General features: G+C 49.0%; 1 protein-coding gene across 3 annotated transcripts in view; it reads left to right on the forward strand.

Moving 5' to 3' along the window:
- JAKMIP1 (janus kinase and microtubule interacting protein 1) overlaps positions 1-14,987 on the forward strand; it is a 145,962-nt gene that overhangs the window by 87,441 nt on the left and 43,534 nt on the right. For all 3 annotated transcript variants that reach the window (XM_012739718.2, XM_012739717.2, XM_075992947.1), the window contains exons 4-8: positions 4,787-4,996; positions 8,877-8,996; positions 12,108-12,254; positions 13,101-13,241; positions 14,923-14,985. In XM_012739718.2, the coding sequence (XP_012595172.1) occupies positions 4,787-4,996; positions 8,877-8,996; positions 12,108-12,254; positions 13,101-13,241; positions 14,923-14,985 (681 nt within the window). The remainder of the gene's footprint in view (positions 1-4,786; positions 4,997-8,876; positions 8,997-12,107; positions 12,255-13,100; positions 13,242-14,922; positions 14,986-14,987) is intronic.

Genomic DNA, 14,987 nt, shown 5'->3' on the forward strand with positions numbered 1-14,987 from the left:
CAGCAGCTCAGTGCTCCCTCTGAAGGCTCCAGGGCGGGTCCTTCCTGGCCTCTTCCAGCTTCTGGTGGTGGCCGGCAGTCCCAGGCCTTCCGTGGCTTTTGGCTGTGTCACTCCAGGCTCTGTCTGCACGTGGCTTTCTTCCCAGTACGTGTGTATCTTGCCGTCTTCTTTAAAGGACACTGGGCAATGGGTTTGGGGCCCACCCTAATCATCCTAATTTACATCTTCATTTTGTCTGCAAAGGCCTTATTTCTAAGGTCACATTCTGACTTTCTGGGTCAACATGAAGTTTGGGGGCCAAATTGTTCACACATCGGTGGGCTTGTCGGCAGCTGGCTAAGGGACGGTTTTCACTGAGACGCATGTCCGGGTGCACCCGACTGCTAAGAAGTGACCAAACTGTGTTTCTATGGGATGGAGGGGCCAGTGTGGGCTTGGAGAGGCCAGCCTGAGTCTGAGTCTTTGTTCTGCTGCTAACTAGAGCATGGACACTTTGCCCTCACCACGCCTCAAGTCTGCATGTAACACGGGATAAACGGGGTCTACCTTGAGGGTCTTTTGAAGACTGAGTGAGAGAGTGTCTCTTAAGTACAAATTGTACCTAGCTCACACTAGCATGTAAGAGAGAAGTGATTGCCATCAAGTTTGTTCTTTTTCCCCAAACTGTGTCAATTAGGATATTTTTTTGTTGCAAGTGACAAAAATTCCACCTCAAACCAGCTCAAATCATGAGAGTCTGTTGGCTCTTGTAACTGTGACGTTATAGGGTTTGCTGCAGGTACTGCTCCAGGGGCACTGGTGATGTCACCCAGGATCCGGGTTTCTCAGGCTCTTCCCTGCCTTGTGCTGTGTTGTTCTCAGGCTGCGGGTGCTCACGCCGTGAGCACCACCATGGTGAGATGCCACCATGGTGCCAGACCATGCAGGTACTAGCCAGGCCTGGCTCTGCTTAGCTTAGCTTCTGAGAGCAGACGAGATCGGGGTGGTATGGCTGTAGACCAGACCCCACAGCCCTACACCATACAGCCCAGAGGCTCCTAGCTCCTAAGGAAAAGCAGGAGGGTCCTAGAGGCCCTCCTCAGGCCATTGGCTCTGATTGGGTCACATGTCCTTCCCCAAGTCAGTTACTCTTAGGGACAGCGGGATGCAGGTGGCATGAGCAAGTCAGTGACTGCCCTGGAACACGGACCAGTTTCAGTTCCGTCGCTCTGCTAAGCCACACGCTGGCACTAAGAATGTGGGAGAGGGGACGTATGTCCTGGGAGGGGACTGAGGAATGCCCTGCACACTCAGGTGAGCAGTTCCAGAAGCTCAGAAATCTCAGTGTCAGTGATTCACCACTTCATTGGGGTGCTAGAGGGTTGGGGGCGAGGATCACTAAGAGCTCAGCCTGGGAGCCAGACGTGAAGTCAACACATCTTGAGTGTGCCTGGCATTAGCTGTGTGAGCTCGGCCAGTCTCTTCACCTCTGGAACCTCGGGACTCTGGCTGGGGAAATAGAACTGTCTAGGTGGTGTGGCTCCAGAATGTGTTCTGCATTGTGGATGCCATCTCTGCTTGTCGAGAGATTCTCTAGGCACCTTTTCCACGGTGGTTGAAGTGTAAGGCCTCTGCTCTCCTTAACCAGGATGACGGGGACTCGCTGCTCTTCTAGGGTGGGAATGTGGGACCCCAGAGATGCCATGCTTGCCATGGTGCTGCTTTTTCTGGGGAACTGGTGGAAGGCAGAGCTGGGTGCTGAAGGGGACAGCCTGGAACCCCCACCCTGGCTGAGCAGGCTGTTAACTTGCAACACCCCCAGCTGCCACTGCCGGCTCCCTTGTTTAATGTGCTTTTCCCCCTCCTAGCAGTAATCGTTCTCAAAGCTCTTCCAGTGTTTGCTTATTTATTGCATTATTGTCTACCTCTCCCTCCAGTGTGGAAGCCCCTAGGGCAGGGAACCGGATGTGTTTTACTCCCCGCGTTGCCCAGCACCTGTTGATGGCGCTCGGCTCAGGACCCGCTGAGTGAACGAAAGCACGCCTGAGGGGTGTACATTCATGAACTCCTTCCACAAACATTCTTATTGCTTCTGGCGCGACATCTACGTTGGCAAAGGGTTTCAGCATCTTTAGGGTTCTTCCCGACAGCGAGGCGGTGACCGGCCTTCTGGAGTTTGCACCGCTGTGGGCCCTCGGGCCTGGCCAGAGCAGGCGGGTGGCGGTGGTCACCACCAGGGGGCACAATGGGCGCGTCCCGCGGCTGCTTGCAGAGAAACTGCACTGGCATCTGCTGGGGCCCAGCGTGTTCTGGGTGGCAGGTGGAGAGCGTCCTTTTGTCTTCCAAAGAAGGTGCCTCTGAGAGCTCTTAAGCATCAATACAAATTCGTGCCTGGTCCACGGCTAGCATGTAAGAGGGAAGTGGTAGCCATGTCAAGTTTGTTGTTCTTTCTGAACTGTGTCAACTAGAATTCTTTTGATTGCAAGTGACAGAAATTCCACATCAGAACTGTGACACTGAAGCACTTGGCAGGAAGACTTCCCAGTCTGGAATTTGGGCGTAGCAATTCCCTTCTTTTCTAATCTCACTGAGTTTTTAAAATCAGTTTTTAGTGGTCTGCTTTTAGAATAAGACAGCCTCGTGTTAATGAGGAGCTGAAGGGACAGACGGTGGCAGCTGTCATGCTGGCATGCTCACGGTGTGCTGGGCACTGTGCTATCGTCCCCCCGGTTGTGAGCGCCCTCACAATTGGGCAGCGTTGGCTCTGAAGTCTTCTCAGTGTCAGGGAGGTGGCCCAGCCTGTCCAAGGTCACACACAGCAAGGGAGGGCAGGGGTTCCCTCACTCCTGGCTGCTGCCAGAATAGGCTCTTCACCAGCACGCTCTGCCATGGCCATCTGTGTCTGAATTTGGGCAACAGGATTTAGGAAGAGTTTCAGATTTTAATCAACTTAAATGTAACACACTCCATTAGTGTGCTGACTGAGAAGAGCATTCGTCTTAGTTTCCTATGGCTGCCTTAACAAATGACCACAAATTTTGCGGCTTAAAATGACAGAAATTCATTCTCTTACAGTTCTGAAGGCCAGAAGATTTATATCAAGGGGTGCATATGGCCACATTCCTCCTAGGGCTCTAGAGGAGGATCTTTCCCTGCCCCTTCCAGCTTCGGGGTTGCTGGCGAGCCTTGATGTCCCTGGCTCGTGGCTGCATCACTCCAGTCCCTGCCCCCATCTTACGCAGCCTTTCCCCTGTCTCTGTGTTGCTTCTCCTCCTGGAAGGGCACCAGTCATAAGGGCCCAGCCTATTCCAGTGCAACTTTATCTTAACCAATTGCATCTGCAATGAGTCTAGCTCCAGGTAAAGTCACATTCTGAAGGTCCAGGGAGGTCCTGCACTTGGGGGTACCATTCAACCCTGTGCCGTGCCCTTACTGGGGCATCCAGAAAAGGCCAAGTGGATGACCTGAGGCTGAAGCTTCCTCTGTACACTTTTCTTGATGTTGCTTCCTCGATGTCACCTGGCCCATTGTGTTCAGGTGTGTCCCTTCTCTGACATTCCTGGGGAAGGCTAGACAAGACTGGGCTGGGAGTGAGCTGGGGATTAAGTTCTAGTGTGTATGTGGAGAGTCTGAGTTCCCTTGGAGATCAACGAGAGGTGACAAGCAACCCGTTGGTTCTGTGACTTTGGAGCCCAGAGAGAAGCCAGGCCTGGGGCACACATTTGGAATTCAGTTGCATATGGTGGCAGTAATGCCATGGGGCGATGTGGCTTCCCAGCGAAAGGATGGAGGGTGAGAAGAAACCCAAACCTTGGAAACTCCAGGCTTTAATGGCGGTCTGTAAAGAGGATAGAAACTAAGAAGTCACCGTGGACAGGGAGAGGTAGCGGGGAAAGTCGCAGCGGGGAAGGGCAGCATTAGGTGCTGGAGAGGAGTTGAGGGTGGGGACAGAAAGCAGCCCTGTGGGTGTGTGACCAGGAGCATGGGCAGCCTTGCAGGAGCTGTCTGGGTGGTGGGGTGGGGCTGTGACCAGACAGGAGAGGGGGGTGACCCAGGGGAGACAGGGCTTGGGGAGGAACAGCTGAGTCTGTGAGGATGCTGAGCGGGGAGAGAACAGGCGGGAAGGCCAGGGCAGGTGGAAGGTCGGAATTTTATTTCATTTCATTAAGGTGAGAGAGACATGAGCATAGATAAATGTCAGTGTGAGTGTTGGGTGAATATATAGATGCTTGAACCTGTGGCTCTCTCCTCTGTCCTGGGGGGGGTGTCTTAGTCTTACGGCAACATTTGGTGTTGCCATAAAGGAATGCCTAAGGCTGGGTAGTTTGTAAGGAAAAGAGGTTTATTTGGCTGCCATGTAGAAGCAGCATGGTGCTGGCATCTGCTCCTGGTGGGGCCTCAGGGAACTGCCCATCAAAGTGGAAGGCAAAGGCATCACATGCTGAGAAAAGGAGCCAGAGCGAGAGCGGGAGGTGCCAGGCTCTTCGTAACAATCGGATCTCCCAGTAACTAACAGAGAACTCACTCCCTGGGGAGGGCACCCAGCCATTCATGAGGGATCTGAGGAGACCTAGCACCTCTCACCTCCAACGCCGGGATCAGATTTCAACACCAGAGTCAGAGGGGCCAGATGTCCCAACTCTATCCCGGGAGCAGGCCTGGGTCTCCGGCTGCAGTTACTCTGCATCCGGCTTTGCCCTTATCAGCTGACAGGGCTAGGGAGCTGCTTTGACCTCTCCCTGGGCCCCAGGCCTGGAGCAAGGGAGGAATTTCCCTGTGATTGGTGGCGGCTTCTTCTCTTTTTCAGATGGATGAGATCAAAGGGAAAGACCGTGTGATTCTGGCCTTGGAGAAGGAACTTGGCGTGCAGGCTGGGCAGACCCAGAAGCTGCTTCTGCAGAAGGAGGCTTTGGACGAGCAGCTGGTTCAGGTCAAGGAGGCCGAGCGGCACCACAGCAGCCCCAAGAGGGAGCTGCCGCCTGGGATCGGGGACATGGCGGAGCTCATGGGCACACAGGTGAGGGCAGGGGCACACAGCCACCCGTCCTTCCTCCTCTTCCCAGCCCCTCACCTGGCCGGCATCCACTTTTCCGCCTGTCTGTCCACTGTCCATCCCCTCCTCTCTCCTCTCTCTTGTCCTTTCCCTGTTTCCAAACCGTCACGATGTGCCAGGCCCAGTGCTTGGCGCTGAGAACACAGGGGTGCAGAACCCGCTGCCTCTGCCTCCTGTGCCCTTGAGCTTCTGCGGAGGCAGAAATGGAGATGTCAGAGCAGGGTGCCCGGGGGAGCGCAGACAGGGCGCCTCTCGTGACAGGAAGGGATTTGAAGTCAGAGTCCTGCAAGATGAGTAGGGCCAAGGTGAGTGCAAGGGCAGGGGCAATAGCTTGTTACTCTTAACTAAAAAGATATTACCGAAGTTTATACTTCGGCAAAAAGAGAGCTTTATTTCTCATCAGGGGTAGCAACCTGCTAGCCTGGGCCAGAAGCCAGACACACACGCTTCAGAGAAGAGACAAAAGGGAAAAGGATTTTATGCTGAGAGGGGTAGTCAAATGTACATATTCAACAAGCTATAGGAGGAGTCATGAATATTCATGAAGGGAAATCATGTGCATGTAATTGTGTTTCTCTCTCCCTTCCCATCATGGCTCAGAACTCACTTTTAAGATATTTCTGGGATCTCCTTGGCTGAGAGGGGTCCATTGAAATAGCAGAGGGCTTAGGATTTTATTTTTAGTTCACAGCCCCTGTTCTGGCCAAGATGTGCCAGAGGCAGGAGCAGTGGCCAACTTTATTGGGGCAACTTTATTTTGTCCCATCGTAGACAGTGCGGAAGCTGTTTGCCCTGGATCTGTCTAGGCACAGGGGAGGTTATTAAGCTCACAGCCAATTAAACGTTGTAGACCAGACAGGACTAGGAGTAGACAGGTACTCATTAATGCCTTAAACCTTTGAATCAATATAGTTGAAAACCAAAAGCCAAAAACATGGTTATAAAAGTAACTTATCTGTAAGCATCAAGTTATTTTAGTCTAGGTTTTAGGTACAGACTTATTAGTTGTGTAAACACAAGTATTTTGTTAAGACCATTCTGTTCCTTAAATTCGCCCTTATGGTCTCACGTACCTCCCTCCTCCTCCAGTGTCCGGGCGGGGGCAGTCTGCCTGCGCAGTGACAGGGCGCCGGCAGTGAGGACAAACCAGGCCGTGAGGTTTCAGATGGGGAAGGCTTGTAGGCTCCATTGAACCAGCTCTGGTTTCCAGGGTACCAGGACTCTGGTTTTCACAGAAGTGAAATGAGAGATAAATAACATTGATAATTTGATAATTAAAGAAGAAGAATTAGGAATCAAATTGGAAAAGGAACCTATTCCATTAGGGAGTCAAATAAAACATCATAAAGAAAATTATGACTGGTTATTTTCCTTTCGTAGTCAAGAATTAACCAGGATTTAGTCCAAACTGTGGACAAATAATAAAAAACTTAAAAACAAAAGGGCACCAGAATCTAGAGGCTCAAAACTAAAAATACAAGTTTGTCATTGAGAATGGAACAAGTAAAACAATACATATTGTTTATTATGTCTGAACCCTTTATATACAAAAAGTCTCATGTGCCACACATAGGTGGAAGGAGATAGGAAATTAAATGTCCTTTAAGGCTTGAAAGCAGAAAAACATGTTTTGGGGCAAAGAGAGAGAGAGAGCATCTTGACCAGGTAGCAGGCATATATCTTGTTACATAAACGAAGCCCTGCGGGCAATAGTTCTCAGAGAGAATAGATGGCAGATGTTATTTTTCAGATTTTTAGAGGTAGAAACTCTTAAATTCTTTTTTTTTTTCCATAAAAGGCAGTTTTGCAGTGGTCATTTTAAAATATGTTAAAGAAATATACATTGGAGTCAAACATTTTTAATCTCTTTAGTTTATTTTGAAGCTAAAAGTTTTACATATTAAAAGCCAAACTGATACCTTGGGAGAAATTTGGGTTAGAGTTTGTTAGAGATAGACAAAAGAGTGAGAGAAAAAGAAACAAACTGTGATAATGAGGCAACTGTGTCCCATTCCAGGAGCAGATATCATAGAGGAATTTTTAGACAGAAGAAAAAAAAAAACAAAGGCCAACATTTGGAGCAATTTTTTTTAAACTAGTTAAGAAGAAAGAACAATTGTTTAGGAGCAGAGATGGAAGGAGAGGTAAGAAAAAAAAGGAAAGAGTCGACTCTAAATATTTTGCATGTGGCATTTTTTTTTTTTTGAGTCTCTTTTAATTTTAAATCACCCTCTTTAAGGGAGGCTATGAGAGACTCAATCCCATCTGGAAAACTTAAAATACAAGTTATAGCATCTTCTTCATTATTCTAGGAGGTTTGATAGCCTCTTTGTTTTAATTGAACACACAGATAACTTAGAGGTCGCCCAAGATTTTATTGTGGCTGGTAAAGCTTTAAGTCTTTTTAGGTTAGATTTCAAACATATAAGAATTTTTTTAAGCATGTTAGTGATTAGTTTCTCTGATGACAGTGGATCAGAGACCATTTCTTAGAATTAAAGTTTTTGTAATTGTGCTTACCTCTATGAGCGTGTCCTTCCCAAGTGCTGGAGCATGAGTGTCTTCATAAACCCTATGGACCAGCTGAATCTAACTAGGTCCTCCCCAAACCAAGACCTACAGAAACATTCCCTCGGGGTTCAGAATGGAGGGAACCAGGGAAACCGGAGTAGCCCCCCTGAACAGCGGGCTCATACGACATTGCCCTCCTGGCTCTGGAATGGAGGGAATTGGAACTGGGGAGGAATGAAGGGAAGGAGTAGAGAGAAATAAAGTCTCTGAGATCTTTGTCTTAAAAGTGGGAGATCTTGGATCCAGGGGAGCTTACCTGAGTTTCTCCCAGCGAGGTCCGAAGACAAGTGAGTTATCAGTGGGCTCATGCAGGCAGGCTGACCTCCAGTCATGCTGGGGAGACTGGGGGTCTCCCTGGATCCCTTCATGGTTGCCATTTGTTAACTAAAATATATGTGTATATATATTTATATAGATATATAATTATCTATCCATCTATATTAGCGAGGTTTCTACTCTGGAAAAGGAGAGCTTTATAGCTCATTAAGGGCAGCAGCCCACTGCGTGGCCATTCCAGCAGGTTGGGGAGCTGAGCTCTAGCCAGAAGCCAAGCACATGTGCTTCAAAGAAGACACAAAAGGGAGTAGGGTTTTATACCAAGTGGGGTAGTCAAATGTACACATTTAACAAGCTATAGGAGTAGTCATGGATATTCATGAAGGGAAATCATATGCATGTAATTGTGCTTTATCTGTCTCTTTCCATCATGGCTGGGAACTCAGTTTTAAGATGTTTCTAGGCCAAGAGGGGTCCATTCAGTTAGCAGAGGGCTTAGGATTTTAGTTTTAGTTCATAGTACTTAATAAAGACACAGAGGAGGCTGAAGCAGAAGGTATTCATTCATTCATTCGGTATTTGAGTGTCTGTTATGAATTGTATGTGCTGGCCACCATATTAGGTGCCAGTATTTCAGTGTTGAGCAAGACCAAACCAGTGTCCCTGTCCTTGAGGATTGTGTTAACATGTCCTGGGTACCGTGAGTGGCCTCTGTTGGTCTTTGTAAGAGATGCGGGGTGGGCAGAGCTCAACGCGAGGTCCCCAGAGAGCCACTGAAGGGTCTGAAGTGTCAGTGCCTCTAAGATGAAGTCTTCCCGCCAACGTGCAGAGGGGCTTGGAGTGTTCCCCTCCTTGCTGTGTGGCAAACGGTCCCCTTAATAAAGATCTCACCTGTTTTGTCATCATGTGACTTTTCTGATTTTCTAGAAGGCTCTATGGAGTGCTTTGCATCATTTCAGCTTCTTCAGAGTACATTTGTATCTTGCCTTTTTTTTAGGATCAACATATGGATGAGCGAGATGTAAGGCGATTTCAACTAAAAATTGCTGAACTGAATTCAGTGATACGGAAGCTGGAAGACAGAAATACCCTCTTGGCAGATGAGAGGAATGAACTGGTAATGAGCCCCCCAGGACAGAGGATGCGGTGTGGATGCCAGGCAGGGCCCTGCGGTCACAAAGCATGCCTTAAACAGAGGGCAATGCAGAGGCCTCTGGTTTTCTGTGCTTGCTTTCTTGTTTCTTTTTGATTAAAAACCTAGCACATGCTTATTGAAGAGACCTGTTACTGCCTTTTGTTTCTGCAGGACTTCATGGAGTTTGTTATGCTTAGCAAACAATTACAGAATTTCAGTGAGGAGTGTGAAAACGATGTTCATTGCATTGCTGTTCATATTAGCAGCCAGACACCAAAGACAAAACACCCAATTATTGAATATTAAAGTATTGGTCCGAGTAATTGTGGAATACTTATACAATGAATTTTATGCAGTTTTTAAGATTGATGATGTAGACCATATTTAGTTGACATGGAAATTTGTTCACAGTAAATTAAACGATAAAAGCAGTTATAGAACAAAAATACATTGTCATCATCCTGGGTGCTGGGAGTTGTTCTTCCAGATGGCATGATTATGGGTAATTTTCATTTTTGCTTATCTGTTTACTTTCTTTTGCATAAAACTTGATACACATCTAATTTTAAAAACAATGAACATGGATTTCGGGTTTTAAAAGAAATCTCCAATAAAAATAGCAATTTCATGAATATGTTTAAATTTTGTAGATAAACAAAATTTAATTTTTGTAGATAATTTTTATGTAGTGGTAGTTGACATATAAACTTCTTGAGAAATACCTCATAATTTTTATGTTTATTTTCATCTTTATTATATTAAGGGAAGTATATCTACAGAATACTTGAAAAAATGAGTACTGAAAAGTATAAATAAGTATCACCTCTTCATAATTTTGACAGGATCAAAATAAACTCATTTCCTTCCAGTATTTTTAAAGGCATATTTTATATGGCTTTATCAGCCTGTATGTGTAATATTATGTCTCCACTTTTTATTTAAATACTCATGAGCTGCAAAATAGCTTGCTACGAGGATTAGGGAACACACAGGCTGCCGAGAACAGTTCAGACTACACTGAAGTAGTTAAAAGTAGAAATTGGTACGTTTGCCAGCGCTTCAATCTTTTTTTTTTTTTAGAGACAGGGTCTGGCTCTGTCACCCAGGCTGGAGTACAATGGTGCTATCATAGCTCACTGCAGCCTCGGACTCTTGGACTCAAGTGATCCTCCTGCCTCAGGCTCCCAAGTAGCGAAGACTATATTGTGCCACTGTGCCAGGCTAATTTTAAAAAGGTTTTTTTTATAGAGACAGGGTCTTACTATGTTGCCCGGGCCAGTCTTAAACTCCTGGCCTCAGGTGACCCTCCTGCCTCAGCCTCCCAAAATGCTAGGATTATAAGACTTGAGCCATTGCACCTGGCCTCAGTCTTAAAATCGTGAGGTAACTACTGTTAGTTTGGGTGGTTCTTACATGTTTTCAATGCTTATATAAACATATCCACATCCACCAGGAGACATGTTGTTTTATCTCATGATTATAAAATGTTTTTTCCCCTTTGCATTGTTCTACAATGTGCTTTTTTCCCACTTAATTCAGTTACAGCACTCCCCAGCATTTATTTTTTGTGGGGCAGATTTCTAGTAGAATGTTGGAGTCACATGGTACATTTTCTATTTCAGCAGATACTATCAGAATATTTTACCTTGACTTTTACAGCCTGGTGACTCCAGAGTCAGTCTCTTGTGTTTGATTCTTGGTTCTAGCACTTTCTTTGTGACTTCGAGCACATTGCCTCATCTCTTTGGGTTTGGTTCTTTGTCTATGACATGGGGTTTGGGGATGGTTCTCCTCCTGGGGTCGTGGTGAGAGTGAAATGAGAGAGAATGTGGGGGAGAGGTTGATGCTCTTTCAGGCTCATGGCAGCATTTGCTGGCCTGTGGCGGTGGTTGTAATACTGATGGATACGTAAGTTGTTTCTAATTCTTGTCCATTAAAGTAGCCCTGTGAAGACTACCACTATGCATTTAATTCTCACCACAGCTCTAGGAGGCCGGAGCTGTCATCATTCTCATTTTATAGATGAGGAAACTGAGGCTAAGAACTTGCCCATGATCGTGTAGCTAGAAAATGAATGTGTCTCCAAGGACACTGTCCTCAGAAAGAAAAGGCATGGGCACCTCTAATTAGGCAGGTCCCCAGGCTCCTCCTCCTTGTCCCCCACCACTATGATTTCTCACCAGTCTTGCTGGTCTGGCCTCCACACATCAGTCCAGGCAATAGATTGTTCTAGAAGGCAGACCTGCCCACAGACTTCTTCTGCTTCAAAGCCCCCAGAGCTAGGGATGGAGAACGAGTGACCCAGCTCTGCCACCTACCCCACCAGATCAGGCTAGCCCACGCCCTCCCTTCTCTCCCCATCACCCCCAGTAGATGGTCACGCTGGACGGTGTGGAGTCTGTGAAAGTGTGGGCACATGGTTCCCTCCTGCCACGCTGTTCCTCCGTGGCCTGTCCTGGTCCTCTTCCCCATCTGTTTGGATGGGCATCCCTGTCACGTGGTCCCTTGACCCAGTGCCCAGCACAGGGCCTGGTGTGAGAGGGGTTCCCAGATGCTGACTGCATGGAAAGGACACGTGGCTGATCACAGAAGATGGGCACGTCCTTTCGGGGCTGGCGGACACCATAGTGCTCTCTGTGCTTCCAGCACTGAGCCTGGCGCTGTGTGGGGCCCAGGGCTCATGTGCTGTTGGGGCGTGGAGCTGCCTGCTGAGCTGCTAGGTGGGAGCCAAGAGGAGCTAGGCAGCTGGACTGGTCTTTCTGTGTGTGATCTGTGACCTCCAGGTGATGCCTTGACGGAAAGGAGAGTGGAACAGTAGACAGTGCAGGCCACCTGCCCAGGGCTGCCTGAGGCTGATCTGTGCCCCCCCCTGCAGGCTGCACCCTCCTCCTTGCACCTCACTCTGGCCCTGCGAGGCTTGGGCGAGATGCTGAGCTTGGCAGCTGGTGGGAGTGCTTTTTCGGTGTTTGTGGTCCTCACAGGGGACCTCTGGTCCTGAGGAGGCTGGGGTTGACTCTCTGCTCGACTCCATGGCCTTGGCTATCCTTTGGGTCTTCAAGTTGTCTGACCCTCTTTGTCCTTTTCCAATGACAGCTGAAACGCTCACGTGAGACTGAGGTCCAGCTGAAGCCCTTGGTGGAGAAGAACAAGCGAATGAACAAGAAGAACGAGGATTTGCTGCAGAGCATCCAGAGGATGGAGGAGAAGATCAAGAACCTCACGAGGGAAAATGTGGAAATGGTGAGCTGTTGGCCTCAGGCCATTCCTGGCACTCTGTCTCTGCCCACAGTCGCCAGCCCTGACCCCCCTGGTCCATGCGCTCCAAGGCCCACCTGCCATCATCCCCCAGGAAGCCTCAGGGGCAGTGCTGGTCCACAGACCCCCTCTCTCTCCTCTCCACTGCTCTAGAATGTTCTGTCCTGTGGGCATCTGTGCCTGGGAGGAGGCAGCTGCGTCCTTAAATACATCTCTCGTTCTCTCTGTTTCTTCATCTATAAAGTGGGAATGAAAATATCAACATTGCAGAATTATCTACAAGGTGAAAGGACAGCACACAAAGTCCTCAGAGAAAGCAGAGCTCACAGTGGACGCTCAGTGTGTGAAAGCAATGACATTCATTGCTCTGGACGCTTTGCGTAAAGGGTTTTTAATCTCCAGTGAGGATGATTGGTCTTTGTGGTCAGAGCAGGTGTCTTGTCATTGATGGTTTCTAGAATGTTCCAGGGTCATTGTTCAGAGTATATTAATAACCCCCGCTTTACCGCTGGGAAGACCGAGGGGCTGAGAGCACACGCCTGCTCTGTGTGGCAGCAGGTGCAGGTGTGCCGTGGCGTCCTCTCCTCCCCACTGGTCCCTCCCAGCTGTCAGGGCTCATTTCAGAGTCATCTTCTGCCGCCAGGCCCTGCCCATCCCTTCCTCTCAGCAGTGCACACAGTCAGCCCTGACCGCTCCTCCCGCTGGGGCTGGTGGCCCAGTGGGAGGCCCTGTCCTCCTGCCATCGTCCTTCCACCCACACCGAGTCCTAGCGCATGCCGTCCCTCGCAAGCGTTGTGGAGGTCAGCCTGCAGTGCTCTCTCCCGGCTGCAGAAGGAGAAGCTGTCAGCGCAGGCGTCTCTGAAGCGGCACACCTCCTTGAACGACCTGAGCCTGACGAGGGACGAGCAGGAGATCGAGTTCCTGCGGCTGCAGGTGCTAGAGCAGCAGCACGTCATCGACGACCTCTCGCTGGTACGTCTGGCTCGGCTGGCGCGACTCGCCCCAGCAGGGCGTCATAGGTGCCAGAACAGGTGTCAGGGCTTGGGCAGCGCTGCCGAACTGGGCCCGGGCCAGGCAGCGCTGACTTTGGGACTGGCTGGGTCACCCTGACATCCACATTCCTACTCCATTCTGCCATAAGGCAGCCTCAACTTCCTTTCAATGAGAGCACTGGTAACTGGGACTGTTTCCATAGCTACTCTTTTTCTCAAATCTTCTCCGTGGTATGTGATGGTTAAGCAGCAGCCTCAGTTTTCAGAACGAGTCTGCTGGCCCTTACAGAGCAGGCAGGATCTGTCCCTGAGAAAGCTTTGATTCTTCTCTAGTTCGGCAGTTACAGCCTGTGAGCTTGAGCCTGCAACTCTGAACCTTGTAACTGGATTAGAACTTGAAGGGCTAGCTAAGGCCGTGAGTGTTTCCTGGACACGTATGTGGGGTGTGTACCAGTTAAGGTGGGGATGAGCATGCCTTAAGTGGGCGGGTAGTCGTATCTGGAGAATTCTGCAGCTCTGTGAAAGGAGCTTAGGCACCAGTCTGGGAACACCTGCAGTGAGCTTTAGTTGGGTCTTCTACTTGCCCAACAGGTTGCGTGATGGTTCCATGCATGGGTCTTTGAAGAGTAGAAAAGCCAGAGATCAAAATTCTAGAAAAGGCTTTGATTATAATTGTCATGTTCACTCTGCCTGCCTCTGTCTCTCTCTCCCTTTCACTCTGTCTGCCTCTGCCTCTCTCTCCCTCTGTAAACCCCCTCCCTCCCTTCCTTCCACCCTCCTATCCATTCGTCCTTCTACCCTTCCGTCCACCCATCCATGCATGCATCTGTGCTTCATTACACAAAAGATGCAGTGCAGCTTAGGATGAAAAAACATATTCAATAAAATGTCAATAAAGTCAAAAGAGGAATCAGGGATAGCATAAAACCAAGTCAAGGACAGGGAAAATAAGAACAGCGTCGGCCAAGATCAGGAAGGGCGGACCATAGGCTGTAGCTGAGCACCATGTTCCTCTCTGCCAAAATGAAAAGGAAGCATGATTAGAAAGAGGAAAATTCCCAGGTTTGTGGAGCAAAATGCTGCTGCTCCTGACCCTGTGCTGCAGGTGCTCTTTCTGCTGACAGTAGCTACCAGGCATCTGCAGTCTCTCGTTTCTTTCTTGGGGCAACTGCTGGGCAGGTTCTAGCCCGTGTAGCAAAGGAACAAACCAATCATCAGAAAGACAGAGGAGTGACCTGGCTAGCAGGAAGCCCAGGGGCTCTGGCCCCAGCTCCATCTGCGTCCAAAGCTACAGGTGTTCTCATCCTCTGAGGTTGTCACAGGAAGAGCCTCCAAGGCTAGCAGAGCAGATGTTCAGTCAGCTCTGCTTAGTGCTTCTTACAGCTTCCAGCCCCAAAAGAAGATAGGCTTGAGTTTTACAGGCCTGGCAGTTCTTGGCACTTTTTCTGGAAGGCCCCTAGGCCTGAGTAGATGATATGGCTCTGTAGCTCTCATTGCTGAGAAGCAGCCACCACTTGGATGCTTGAAGCCTGGACCAGCCCTTGCCTGGGGTAGACGAGTAGTCACAGCCGTGTCGTGAGCTGCTCCCTTTGAGAGCCAGTCATGCTGGGTGGTGTGGCACGAGGCTGGCTGGAAATGCCAACAGTTGTGTTTCCTTCTAGGAGAAAGAACGGCTATTGCGCTGCTCCAAAAGGTATCGAGGGAAAAGTCTGAAGCCGCCCAAGGT

This window comes from Microcebus murinus, chromosome 16 (genome assembly GCF_040939455.1).
Source record: "Microcebus murinus isolate Inina chromosome 16, M.murinus_Inina_mat1.0, whole genome shotgun sequence".
Taxonomy (NCBI): domain Eukaryota; kingdom Metazoa; phylum Chordata; class Mammalia; order Primates; family Cheirogaleidae; genus Microcebus; species Microcebus murinus.